This window comes from Ptychodera flava, chromosome 2 (assembly GCF_041260155.1).
Source record: "Ptychodera flava strain L36383 chromosome 2, AS_Pfla_20210202, whole genome shotgun sequence".
NCBI lineage: Eukaryota > Metazoa > Hemichordata > Enteropneusta > Ptychoderidae > Ptychodera > Ptychodera flava.
Genome location: NC_091929.1, coordinates 13,918,675 through 13,933,355, shown reverse-complemented (window position 1 = coordinate 13,933,355; position 14,681 = coordinate 13,918,675). Strand labels below are relative to the sequence as shown.

The 14,681-nt window shown below is 38.0% G+C and overlaps 1 protein-coding gene across 1 annotated transcript; it reads right to left on the bottom strand.

Moving 5' to 3' along the window:
* Positions 1-5,178: 5,178 nt before the first annotated feature.
* On the bottom strand, positions 5,179-8,908 carry LOC139115295 (uncharacterized). The gene is made up of 2 exons (XM_070677312.1): positions 8,767-8,908; positions 5,179-8,390 (listed from the first exon to the last, which is right to left on the bottom strand). Exons 1-2 carry the CDS (start codon positions 8,887-8,889, stop codon positions 7,143-7,145), a joined length of 1,371 nt encoding a protein of 456 aa, XP_070533413.1. The 5' UTR covers positions 8,890-8,908; the 3' UTR covers positions 5,179-7,142.
* Positions 8,909-14,681: the final 5,773 nt, after the last annotated feature.

Genomic DNA, 14,681 nt, shown 5'->3' with positions numbered 1-14,681 from the left:
TTTTCAGCCGCTTAGACGCGTACCTTTTCCCATCTAGAGTGAACGCAAAACAAAGAATGTAATTACTTTGGCCTAGGTAGTTATTATGGTAAAAATTGTCAATTTATTTCAAAACTTTTTTACACATAATACAGAAAATCTATACCTACTGGGTCTGACATCGTCGTTTACTAGTACGTAAACTGTTTTCATCAGGGTAAACCGGTCATACCACAGGGTGTTGTCTAAATGTCCGTCCCCAGGGGTGGGTAGGTGTTTCGTTGTATTGCTAATAAAGATATATTCTACCAAACCTTTGGTGTTTTGGTCTTAAACTTAGCACTGCCCTTGACAATCTTGCGTAAACGTTTTATCAAAATGCTGTATCTATTATCTGATGAGTTTGAGTGCCTAATTGGCCAAAGTAAGCAAGGGTAAATTACTAAGCTGTGGACGCTGTCACCAGATTATCACCGGATTAAATTTGACAAAGTCAACAACGAACGCGCCAGTAAGGTATAACTGAAGACCTTACTGGCGCGTTCGTTGTTGACTTTGTCAATTTAATCCGGTGATAATCTGGTGACAGCGTCCACAGCTTAGTAATTTACCCTTGCTTACTTTGGCCAATTAGGCACTCAAACTCATCAGATAATAGATACAGCATGTTGATAAAACGTTAACGCAAGATTGTCAAGGGCAGTGCTAAGTTTAAGACCAAAACACCAAAGGTTGGTAGAATATATCTTTATTAGCAATACAACGAAACACCTACCCACCCCTGGGGACGGACATTTAGACAACACCCTGTGGTCATACTTGTACAAACGTATATAGAAAGTAACAATTAAAGCCCAATAGCTGCTAATTTTATGCATTATTTTCATGATTTTATTTTAAACCAGAGTTGGTTCCTTTAAATGTACTTGCTGAAGGACGTGTATTGAAGTATCTCTGCTCGCTGATTTGGACCATGCCTACACGTTTTAACAGGTTTAATAATAAATGAGTGCCGCACCCATAAAATGGCGCCCCCGCGGGAAAATACAAAAAAGCAGCATTTCCCTGCACACATACATCGTGATCATAACAGAAACAAGTATGATGCCATTTACTTGAATGCATGACACGGTGGCTAACATTTTGTTGTTGTAATCTTTATTTTCTCTGTCATATGACAAGTTTTTGAAAATGGCGGGAAATCTAAAATGACGTTAAAACCTTTGCATTTACATGCCACTCATGACACTCATGGCAGCGTTATACACTTTTTCAGTCTCAAATGGGTCTTATTCAAAGAAACATCTTGGAAAACGAAGGATATTTTGAGATCGATTTATTAAACATTTGCAGCTATTGGGGCTTTAATTCTAATTTATCCTTTTACGATTACTAATCACGAATCGATACAAATAACATTTTTAATCTCAACGCCTGGCGCGACACCAAGGGCTGAGCCCTATATAATATTAAGTATCTCTGGCACAGGCAGATTAATATTCCTGTGACCAGAGGTCATTGGAACGTCAATGAACTACTTTTTACCTGTCGCGCACTGTAGCTATAGTATTGACACAGTAACGCGCGGCAATTTGAATTCGTTCCAGTACGCGCACGGTTATAGCTGCAAATTCAAATAAAAACGCCATTTTCTCTTTTCAGTGTTTATTTATTGTTCTTTCTTGAGTATTCATATGTACGCCTTGGTAAATAACTTCGAGAGCGGGAGGGGTCACAATTCAAGAAAATACATCATCAGCAGACGATTTCAGAGGGGATTTGTCCAAAGGTCAGAACAGGTCAAAGCCTAGTGATGCATCAGGTTTTTTTACTGCGGGACTCCATAGCGCTAACACCTAGTTCGCCTATTTGCCTTGTGACCATATTCGAAACGACAAGAAGGCAGCATTCAGGAACTGCTTTACAATGAAGGTCATTGACAGTCAACATACCAACACAGTGAATTGTCTATATCTTCACAATCATCTACGCTGTTACTTTCTGGCGTAAATGTAAGGCTTATGGTATTGTAGGCGTACAAATTCCACAATCAGAAGTATATCCAGTACCCATGTTCCATGCATCGGAAACTATACCCAAATGAAATGTCTCTGTATTGGTAGGCCTAACGAGAGTTTTTCAGCGCCGCACCCGCAGTTCATGACAAGAATGTCATGAAGGGTTACACAGCGTTCCTAGTTCCAACTATGAAGAGCACAGTGATGAATAATAATGACTTGCGTCGCGTTTATGACGCGTTCAGAGCCTGCTGGCGCATGTTGTGCTTTCCTACCAGTCTTCGGTAAAGACGAGGCTATCTTGGGTTGAGACAGCTGTTGCTTTTGACGATATGGACATCAAAAGACGTTATGACTGTATATCGTTAAGTAACCAACACAAAGTTGCTGTGTACTGAATATGATATGTATGAATAACATGAATAATAATAGAAGACGCCATCTTTAGTATGTTGCAGATTACATCTAGAAGCTTGTTCTGAGTACGTGACAGCTCGAAATACCTTGTGGCTTGTAGTGTTCTGGCCTATGGATACAACTGCACATGTCACATGAACTGGGTATTGACCAAAGTTCGCTTCATTTGTGTATTTTAAAGTTCGCTTCATTTGTGTATTTTAAACCATCTATTGAACTAAATATTTTTAAAGTAATTTATCAGACTACTTGGCTCTAAGATCCAAATGTTGATTTATTCAAAAACAAGTTATCATCTAGTTCATTTTCGTCATTTTCACAAACAAGAACCTTCAATTTTTATATTACTTCTATTGACTATTGCCAATTGGTAATAGATAATAGATATCAAGAAACCTGCAAACAAATCTAAACTAACCGTTTACAAGTTAATATTAATTGTGTGATACGGTATCTTAATGTCTGCGGGTTTCTCAAATTTCATTGAAGTTGGCGTTGAACCGAACAATACCAATGCCCTGTTGATGCACTTTCGGAAATTCAGACCTCGGTTAGAGGTCGCGAGTACAGTCAATGGTTCAGGATTCGAGTACATTGGATACCTTTGCAAGTACAAAATAATGTCGAAATTTTAATTTTCATCACAAATATTCATAATCATAAACTTATTAATAACTGGACGTTATTACAGGGCGTGAATTTTGCATAATACAGATGATCATTCAGGATTCAAATATACAATTTAGTACTTTTTAAATATACAATAACAGCAGAATCAAATTTTATCAACAACATCCATAGTCGTAAATTTATTAATTGGTTTCCACTTTTGTTATGACACATAACGCTTTATGACGCTCAGACTTGTTTGTATCTGATACGGGTTTAATGAAAGAATGTCACTAAGAAAGGTTCAGTGATCAGTGTGGCTAAGACTATAGGATTTGGCTGCCCGCCTATCAACTGTAGTGAAAAAGGTCAGACATACCTTGCTTAGTGGTTTGTCCAGAGTAATCATACAGTGCATGGTGTTCAACTACGTTATTAGAATTCATTTTACCATACTTGTAAATTGTTTACTAATGTTGACAATCTAATCTAAGGCAAACCGAAAGCCGTGTTTCTGGCATAGCGCTCTACTTCGCTGGCCTTACAGTGAAAACAGCGCGAATGCTAACGGAAGACTCGCGTCGGATATTATAAGAAAAGCGGTCAATTTTACGCCATGTTAGGTAGCCCAGTTCAGAACAAAAGACAACTCGTCTCATCGCCATGCTGCACCCCGACATGATATTCAGCAAGTACCAACGAGTCAGTATAAGTGTGATAACATCAAAGTTAAATGCCCTTTGTCAAAACAACGTATACCAATTTCCGTGTTTTTAATATTTAACGTAAGAGGATATTTACTGCTTTCTCAGATTCTACGAAATCTCACGCAGTACGACCTAACCTACAACAAAAGATTAAGCATGTTAACAAGGGTCAGCGTTGTTGGCATATAAACTGTGTATGACTTAGTTATGTTACTCTTACTAAGTTGAGCAAAATGTGACGTCCGCAGATGACCAGGTGCGTTTAATGAAACCTAGCCTCAATAATTGTAGCCCACCGGCTGTGCGCCGGTTTTTTTTCTGTCGTGTTGGCAACGGGCCGGTTACACAGCCAATACGAAAGAAAAAGCTGGCGCACGGCCCATGGCCTACAATTCTTGCAGCTAACTGAAACCTGGGACCACAACTCAAGGACAGTTCTCTGATATTTACCAACTCACCATTGAAGCATTGAGCTCAGGTCAATCCTTTGTGATTGAAAGGTTAAACATGTAGGTCATGCGTGTCTCTGTGTAAATAGCGTATTCGGAATAATTCTAACCGACGTGGAATTTCCATCGACTTGCCATTGTGGGAATGCCAGAATACTTTACTTACTTTCAACCGACAAAGATATCCTGTATCAGGAATTTCTGAAATCTAATATTTTAGTGCTATTGAGATTGAAGACGTGGATTTTTTCGATATGAACGGTACATGACGTCTATGCCTGCCGAAGAACACAGATGCAAATAAAGAATTATTTTCAATATACAGTTCTATAATCGTAAATCCGTCTTGTTTAAGGTCGTATGCGCCTTGAAACTGAAAGACTTGAACTTTCGCCCAAACCTTTCTAAATGTAACTTTCGAACAATCTCTAACCAAATCAAAAATAAAAATGAGGGATCCCAGTGCGAACTTTGGTACTAGAGAGAAAAATTACCTGAAATTTACCAATATTTGAAACGACCGCCGTTCGTTTGTTAAAGGTATGTCGAAAAATACATATCCGTTTTCGAAAAACTCAGCTGGCAATTTTTTCTCCAAGAGCCTTTAATTGAGCTCTCAAAAGTGGTAGATCAGAAAATATTGTAAAATGTTACAGTCCGGTTGTCTGTCCCCGAGGATGCATTCTACCTTAAAACATCTCCAAATTCTTATTTAAGCATTTATGTGCCCCCTCATCCATTCAAGCAAACATTTTACTAAAGCTTACTTTGTAGTTTACGAACAAAATGTCGAAAGGCCTACAAAGCAAGATCGCTTCTACAAGCTTACTATACATTTTGTCCATTCTCCTAGGGTATTGTCATTGCCCTTGAAACTGTATCACTGTGGTCACAGGTCAATTTCTGATGGATGAAATTGACACTGGATACATTTTAGCGTTGATTTTTACTTATTCTAACTGTCGATCTGCCTATCACGGCACAAAATGATTGTCTGGATCAACTTCAATCACGTGAATGATAGCACTTTCATTTATCTTTGTTGAATTCTTATGTTACATAAGCCGTAGTGCGCTGTACATGACACAAGAGAGAGAAAAACTAAAAAATATTACGAGAGCATTCGAAAAGATAAAGCACAAAGCAGTCCATTACAAGGATGAACTGCAACAATGAAAATCAAAAGTTGTACTCATCAAAAGACTAAACAGTTCTCGCATTAAGGATCTCAAGATAGCACACACAAAGAAAAGGCCTTCTGGTCACTAGGCCTTTTTGACTTTACTGTGAGTTTGAATTATCTTCTCGTTTAACGCTAAGTTTTATACAACTGATCTATTCTATTACTTCGGTTGTGATAATAATGATAAAAATATAATGGTACATATGTTCGAAAAGTTGTCACTTCAACGTGCTTAACTTATTTTATATTTCAAATTAATTCAAAACGCCTTGATCAACATTCCGAACTTATCGATTTCAAGTGTAATACAACCTTCTACAATTTCGTTGCTAGGTGATACAATCTTTCATTCAATACAATAAGCAAGGAAACCTTCATGAACGGATTATACTAATTTCACATGACAAATTTTAGAATACATAAGTCTGTATTAAATTTGTGTGTTATATGACCTCGACACAGTGATGTGACGATTGGAAATAGTGATTAAAGTTATTAAAGGGACATTAGCTGTAGCTTTTGGCTATTTTTTTTTCACTATTCTGTTTCAATGTATCAACTACAGAATTTTACTATATCCGATCATCATGACCAATGCCCGGTGTCCTGCTTGCCAACACAGCCTGTGTATGTGAAATGACCAAATTTATTGTTGATAAATGTATTCTAGTCCGGACCTGAATACAAAAATTAAACAATAACAAAGCAGATTATACTCATATAGGGTATATTTATGAGCTAAATATTAGGAATTTCTCTATGGTTAAGGGATTCAAACCAGAAACTGCAGATGATACACAGAACAAACACATTTTTTTTAAATGACCAAAGTTACAGCTAATGGATCTTTAACTTTGCACACAGAACTTCATCATAAAGTGGCAGTGAAAGTATTCTCGATAATGGCACAGGTATGTCATATCATAGGAAAACGTCCTACGACGGTGACTGTACATTTACATTTTTATGGTTTCCTGGTTTTCATGGGCAATAATAATATCATTTTTGAGTTTACAACTGGGGGTTTTTTTGCCCCTCTCCGTTTTGCTTTAAAGTTCATGTCATCTATACTCACTTGAGTGAGTAAAACAACTGAAAATCTAAACAAACAATTTAGAAGACTGGCGTTAGTCCTCACATTTAAAAATTGATGACACGCTAAGCTGTTAGAATACATGTTCTAACAACGACTCTAGGTCTTGATGCAAAACCGCATGGGTTTTTAAGAATTTCGTCTTTCTCAGACGATGTAAGAATGTCGTCTCACTGTTAGTTTTCCGAACGAGTTGCTGCCGACGTACACCATTCCAAATGTTTAACATTCCCAAGCATTTGCGTGACTCTACGAACGTTAAGCCTCCATCGATGCGGTATTACGCGATTGAGTTCACGCTGAAAATCGCGCAGTTTTAAACCATCATAATTTGCTATTTCTGATATCATTGGAAGCTCCTTCGTGAACTGCCTTCTGGGAGATTTTAGGAATTCGGCGCGTAGGTAACCGCAGAAACAGATGAGAGAAGTCAATGTATTCTTCTGTTGTGCGATTTTGATGAATGTACGAGGACTCTGAGATCGGTATGCCTGTATCCTCAGATATTTTTCTGTAATCAACAATTTGACTTTGATCGTCTTTACATTTTAAGTACCACGATATATTTTCCGTTATAATTACAGAGCAGGGATTTGAAGTGTTCAGAAGAGGTTTGAATAAATCCAAAATGTCCGGCAAGCCGAAATAGTCGCACAAATTAGACGTTGAAATACGATCGAATCTGACCTATGATGAGTCAATCTCTTTGTCGAGTTTGAAACAATCACAGAGTAGAATTCGTAATGACATGTGACCGCGTCTGACATGCAGAGCAAATTTCTCAATCATGTGAGAGATATAATTGGAATACATGACTGATAAATTCGGAACATCACAGAAAGATTTTGCATCTACGTAATCCCATCCTATGAAGGGAAGAGTATCCGCTGGAATCGTGTAAACAAGTGGTTCTCTTTTATACCACTCCGGGAGGATATCATTGATAGTTCTTAAATGAGGAAACTGTTGTCTGGACGAAGTGATTTTCTCTATATGCCTGGTTGGGTCGTCACAAAGCAGTGTTATATTTTGAAACACGGCTTGAGATTGGTTTTGATTTGATGCTGACATTAAAATACAATCTTTCCAGAAATCTCTCAGTGACTTCTGGTGACGTTGTGGAACACTGTTAAGATAACTAATCCAATCTTTTTCAACTTCAAACCCGCAAGAATGTACAGCCTGTCTCTGCTTTAGTATGTGCTGTCGTGGGCCACCTGTTTTGGACAGTTTTAGCCACTGTGACCAAAGTACCTTCATTTTGTCTAAGTCTGCATCTGACACAATTAAAGCCTTTTGTGTTTCCTTCATCAGATTATGACTACTAATATGTATCAGTTCTTCAAGTCGACATTCAAGATGCTCACAAATGTCAATGGTAAAGCATAGAGAGTACCAAATTTGAACCAAATCTTGCGCAACGGCTTTCAAATCATGTGACCTACATATCATATAGATAAAAAGAACATTGCGAGCTAATACATGAACGTCAATGTCGTTAAGATAGAAGTCAACTCGACCGTTAAAGTCATCAGGTAATAATGCTCCTGTCTTGATAACGTATCTAAGATCCCCAACTCCAGATAACAGCAAGCATAGCTTCTCAGGACGACAACCTATGCTGAACTCATTTTGTGGTAATTTCAAAAGATCTATAGCAGGTGTATTGCCCCAGTAACAAACATGAACAAAAGTGTCCGGTTTTTCGTCTCTGTTGTACAGCAAACTGAAAAAATCTGTTTCCAAAAGCTTAACAGTATTACGTATCTTCTGCTCTTCTTCTAAGCAGTCCCGTTTGTGGTTCCTCCAGGCTCTCCTCTGACACTCTCTTCCACAGTACCACACAGTTAAACAAGCTGAACACTGTTTGGCGCTTTGTGTTACCTTCTTGCAAAAGTGGCACGTCTTGTTTTTCCTCGCATGGAAACATTCAATCTACAGAAACGAAACGTGTCACTCGGTGAGCTGTCGATAAAGCTTGGCAGTGATCAAATATTTAGTGGACAAATCATCAAATCTATCACTAGTAAAGTATATATGATAAAGAGTATATATTCCCATGTTAGTTTAGCAACCACACACACTTATTCACTATTTCTATTCCCAAACATATATAGTGGTTATTGACTTGTTAGTTACTGTATGAAAATTATTGTTTCAAGTAACGTTGTTTAAAAACTTTCTTTTTTAGCCATTGCAGCCTAACATAAAAATAATTGGAAAATTTCCGGTTGTGTAAACAAGGTCTAATGAAGAATTAGAGGCTATACCAATGCAGTTCTTTGTTTTTATTTGAAGACTGTCTCCTTACCTTATGTCTATATTTGTCATCAGATACACACATATGTCCACAGTACAGGCCAAACTCACAATCGGGACACTTCAGCTTTCCGGGCTGACCACAGCGCCAGCATGCACCAATAGCAGCATCCATTCAATCTAATCCAAGAGAAAGTTACCTGCATAAATAAGGTAGTATGCTCCTCGAAATTATAACTTTTGCTTAAACTTTCTTCAAGGTGACTTTATGAACGTTCTCTTTCAAAATCAATGATAATAATTAGTGGTAATAATTTTGGTACCAGATAAGTATATTTTTCCTGAAAATTTACTGACATTTGATCTTCAAAATGGCCGTCGTCCCTGTGTGAAGTATAAGGGTTAAATAATTTCGATTTCAAGAATCAAAGATGGTAAAAATTGTCTGGCTCCAAGAGCTTTAAAATAAGCCCCCACAAGCGGTAGATCAGAAAAGCATGGTAAAAAGTTGAGAGTGTGAATATCTGTAACGGAGACGCATACTACCTCAAGTACCATACAAATACCGTTTTGTTAGAGTAACGGTGTTCTTGCACAGTGGGAAAAAAAGAGTGTAATACTTAAAAAAGAAAACAGCTGTAACTATTTTGATATGTTCGCTATTTATGCTCTGTTGGAAAGATGTGCGTTCGTATTTTCCTACCAAAGGTATGTTGAGGCTCAAAATATTAGCCTGCTAATGCATCGCTTTGTTTACAGAATGCAATGACATCGTTGACTTTGAATTTCGGTCGTCAAAAATAACATATCGCACATTTTTCTCATGCAGGCTGTGATCAGTGAACACTCAGCAACTCGACGTGCTTTTGGGACTCGCAAAAGAAACCGGTTTTTACTGGCCGACAATAAAGCGTTGAAATTATTAAAAAGTTGCTGTAAGTAGGCTTTAACTTCATAAATTTTGTGTCTTCGAACTTTCCAATAATTTATGATGTGCGAGGTTGCCATGCTCATATCTGTTCGCACTTAAGTAATACAAAATAAATGTCTATTTTTGCAATAGTCATCGAAATGTTAACAACAAAACTTTAATAATAAGCGAGAGTGCTCAAGAACAAAAAGTAATGCACAGGTTGATTAATGTAGTTTCCAAAACGGAGGGACAGATCTAATGAAGTCGAAAATATCGGTATCGATGACAGAATGCGACAGTTTAATAAAGGGAAACCAATACATACAAAGGTGAGTATAACTGTTACAGCAGATAAAGCTGTTACATTATTTCTTAGGGTGCATTTTACTCTGAAGTCTTTACCTCAATGCTCGAAGTATGTAACTTTCTGAACCGGGTTGTTACCTCTTACAAGAAAATTTGTTTCGAAAATGATTGAGCGTGCCTTCAAAATTTATTTTCTATATCGTTTCCAGCTACTCGGCTGAGGTAAAAGGTCACAAAAAGTGATTCTCTCACAAACACACCGTGTGCTGATTTGAAACTATCCAAGCACAGACAGTTACCCTTAGATGACGTGAAGAGGTTCCCCTGGACCTGTCTGTCCGAGGCAACATCACTGATCCGTGGGTTTTACTTTTTCAATTAAAGCAAGATGACAAACTCATATAGTTTCCGTGATAAAAGCTTGAATATCGCTATCAAATTTCCCGTTTATGGTTGGACAATCCGAGGTTTCGTCAGAAACCAACAAACCGAAAGTGGATAGCTCCTTCTATACTTTTGTTGTAAAGTGAACAAAGATTTAAGTCTTCAATAAAGTGAACGTCTGGCCACAGTAAACTGAATGTGATAACATTTTGACCCCGTAAATGAAATGCAATAACCAATGAATAGATAATTTGGCGAAGTAGGTTACACAATGAACGTATAAGTTTTACGTCTATGGTTACACAGAAGTTACAAACGATCACGTATAGTTCGTTGCAGGGAAACTGTCAAAGCACATAAAAAGAAGAACACTTGTTGTAGTCACCATCGAAGACAAATCTTACCTTGTTGTGGCGGAAATGATACAAGGGAAAGGCGGAATACAGTGTAGCGTCCTTGTTTATACAGTCAGCGTTGCCAGGTACATTCACTCGAAGACGCTCAGCCAAGAGTGCATGACACAAGACACAATTGCCGATGAAAGAATATGCAAATGTAAATTCAAGTGACCGATGTCATGAAGAGTTGTAGCATACAGTTACGATGAAGCACGCCCTCAAGGTATCCTCCATTATTATCCAGATTTTGACTTCTCGTATTCTGGGTATACGTGAGCAAACCCTTAACTGTTGTCTGTCTGCCTTTTTGGACGATATCTCAAAAGAACTAATGAGCCGAACTAAACCTTTATGATTCCCATAACGCTCACCGAGATCTTAATCGTTCAGTGTCTTCGGCATCCAGAAGTTCATAAGACGTGGTATTTTGAAAATATCCACATGATTTAACAAATATAATAATAAAACATTTGAAGATTCCTATAAGGGCTACACATTTTGTGTTGGAATAAAAACGCAGTATTGAAATTATGGCTTATTTTGTCAAAAATTTCTTCAGTTTATAAAAGGTACGATCACAACTCCTGTAAGGCCTTGTAGAAGAATGTGATTCTTGTCTATTTTACCGAAAGCTGATACAAATGGAAGAATTCATCTGAATGAAGCAACTGTTTCATCCGATTCGGTATGAACTCAAATGACTACTTAAACAAAGTCGAAGCAAATTTTGCATTGACATCGTGACATGACTATCCACAAACTCTGAATGTGTATGCACTACTTTAAACAAACTTAATTAAAATAAGAAACAAACAAAAAACAAACAAACACACGAACACAAACAAATACTACATTTCATTTTAGCGATGTCTTGTGTAAACATTTTGTCGGTATTATGTTCTATTACGTATAACATCACCGACACTAAAAAGCTTTAATGTTCATATTTATATTTGTCGTCCATTACATAATATGATACAATACGTCAACTATGCGGTCTTAAAGTAAAAGGACACCAGTGGGATCAGAGTTTGTTCAGTAACTGTGCAGAAGGATCACATCCTATAGATTTCCTAACATCTATTTCTTTCTTTCTTTCTTTCTTTATTTCTTTATTTATTTATTTATTTATTTATTTATTTATTTATTTATTTATTTAACTTCTTATTTTACTTTCACTGTATTTCACAATATTTAAACTGGCTCCCTCCATCAAAAATTTGAATTTTAGCATCAGTATGTAATGTTAGCTTCTCATTTCTCAGAGAATTAAAATCAAGAAAAATATGGGAGAGATTGTGTTAAAGCTATATTTTAATGTCGACAGCTTTCAAAATCTGACATTCCTCAACTGTTAGTTTCCTAACTAAAGCCAGCCGGGAAATTAAGTAAAGTGCACACTATGGGCAAAAAAGGGCCCTAAAGTGTTCAGTACAGCGCCCCCAGAGGACAACGCTTGGGGCTGGTTGCTAGTGACGACAGCGAACATTATATATTATTTATAATATCAATCGAAATCTGCTCGCCTGTCGCTCGTATTTTACATGTTACAGTCATATTGACTTATGCACCATAAAAATCATCGTATCTGTTGTTTTCTTCCACTCAAATTGAATCGCAGACAGATTCTTTAGTATTGGTGATACTTTTATGTCTCAGCGTATTTTGGCGCTCTTTAGACAAGTTTTGGCGCCATGCGATCCGCCGATATGCAACACAACATTGTATCAATTTCAAACAAAAGAATATCGATCGATAACATTCACTACACGTTCATAGTGGAGACTCTACACCAGTTCGCCTCCGTTTCGTGTTATTTTTACCAATTTGCTGCGATGTTCAAGATTCATATTCACACAAATTTTGTATAAAAGACAACAACTTGACAGGTATTTGGTCTGTACAATTTAGGATACACTTGCTGATTAATTTGCGTCAATTTCAGATCCTTGTTCTGCACATTTGAATATTAAATGCCGTCAGATCCACAGGCGTTTGGCACATTGCTGGGATAATAATCGTATTTAATATGCAGAATGTCTATATACGACTTGATTATTCAATAAAAGAATCACTGTACGTGATATTAGTGTAGGCCTATAGGCCTACATGTTGACTGGCATTATACACGAATGGCTATGGCTGCCTGGCTCGGGCCCGGCGAACGCACTGCATAATCATCAATGTGTAGAATGTCTACATGACTTGATTATTAAATAAGAATAACGGTACGTGATATTACTGTATATGTGAGCTAGCTTAACCGAGCGGCTGTAGAGCTCTGCAGGGCTTTGGTCCGGCTTGGGCCCGTTGTCCACCGCTGCACAGACAAGATGGAAAGGTAAGAAAGCTTTTCACCGCCCGATTTCATAAATCAGCGAAATTCACAAACTCTGGGCGTTTCCGGTGATAAAAACTGGTCAACGGTCAGATGGTTGCGTAAGCAATCGATCGACTGACCTCTTTTGCCTAAAATCATACCTTACCCTATGCTACTGGCGAGAAATCGTCCTGAAATCAGCTGGGCACACCAACCCAGCGCCGGCCATTTGAATCAGCTGCATGCAATGTACGCGTCCAATGAGAGAAGAGCGACAATACGTCATCTGCCAAGGGTTGTATGCAGGCATGCAGCTGATTCAAAATGGCCGGCGCTGGGTTGGTGTGCCCAGCCGATTTCAGGACGATTTCTCGCCAGTAGCATAGGGTAAGGTATGATTTTAGGCAAAAGAGGTCAGTCGATCGATTGCTTACGCAACCATCTGACCGTTGACCAGTTTTTATCACCGGAAACGCCCAGAGTTTGTGAATTTCGCTGATTTATGAAATCGGGCGGTGAAAAGCTTTCTTACCTTTCCATCTTGTCTGTGCAGCGGTGGACAACGGGCCCAAGCCGGACCAAGCCCTGCAGAGCTCTACAGCCGCTCGGTTAAGCTAGCTCACATATACAGTAATATCACGTACCTTTATTCTTTATTAAATAATCAAGTCATGTAGACATTGTACACATTGATGATTATGCAGTGCGTTCGCCGGGCCCGAGCCAGGCAGCCATAGCCATTCGTGTATAATGCCAGTCAACATGTAGGCCTACACTAATATCACGTACAGTGATTCTTTTATTGAATAATCAAGTCGTATATAGACATTCTACATATTAAATACGATTATTATCCCAGCAATGTGCCAAACGCCTGTGGTCAGATCGCCATGTTATTGACGGCAACAGTATATTTCAGTTATCAGAATATTAAAATAGAATGGCAATAAACAAATTTTACGAAGAAATTCAAAAATCTAAAACGATACGATTTTTGCTTATAAGTCAAAGGATCACCGTGCCAATTTTCATCATCATTGGTTCAGAATCGAAAAATTTGAACCGGCGAGAAGTGTGCAATCTGTTCGGTCGAACGGACGCGCATAAACGCCATTGTTTTCTATGGGAATCGAGCTTAGGGGAGAACCATTTGATTTCTGGGGGGGTATGGAGGAAGAGGGTATGGGAGCAAATTTTTTTTTCCTGTCCGAGTGACAGCAATTTTTTTTTTCTACTGTCAGACCTGCATCAAATTTTTTTTTCTAATGGAGTAGCAGTGCAAATTTTTTTTTTCTTGGTCATCAAGTTTGTAATTCGTTGTATATAAGGGAACCGTCATTATTTACGGCCTGAAACTCCGAAATTTCGAGTGACCCCCCCCCCACTTCGCCAACCATGATGAATTTGAGTAACCTCCCTCTCTAACTCTGAAATTTTGACTGATCCCCCATTAAGAAAAGTTAAATACCAATGCATGTTATTGTAAAATTTACAAAATACAGCAACAGTAAAGACCTTTCAAATCCTGATGTACCCTGCTAGACTATCATCAGTTACCTCATGATGGTTCAAAAAAGGTGAACCCATCAAAATGAAACTCAGAGTCACAATAAAATAAAGATATAAAAGATCACGCAGTATCTAAT

Excerpts from the sequence above, each read along its gene's own strand:
- LOC139115295 (XM_070677312.1), bottom strand. The coding sequence starts at position 8,889 with ATGGATGCTGCTATTGGTGCATGCTGGCGCTGTGGTCAGCCCGGAAAG. Across the intron at positions 8,391-8,766 it reads ATGACAAATATAGACATAAG|ATTGAATGTTTCCATGCGAG; the intron begins GTAAGGAGACAG and ends TCGTTTCTGTAG.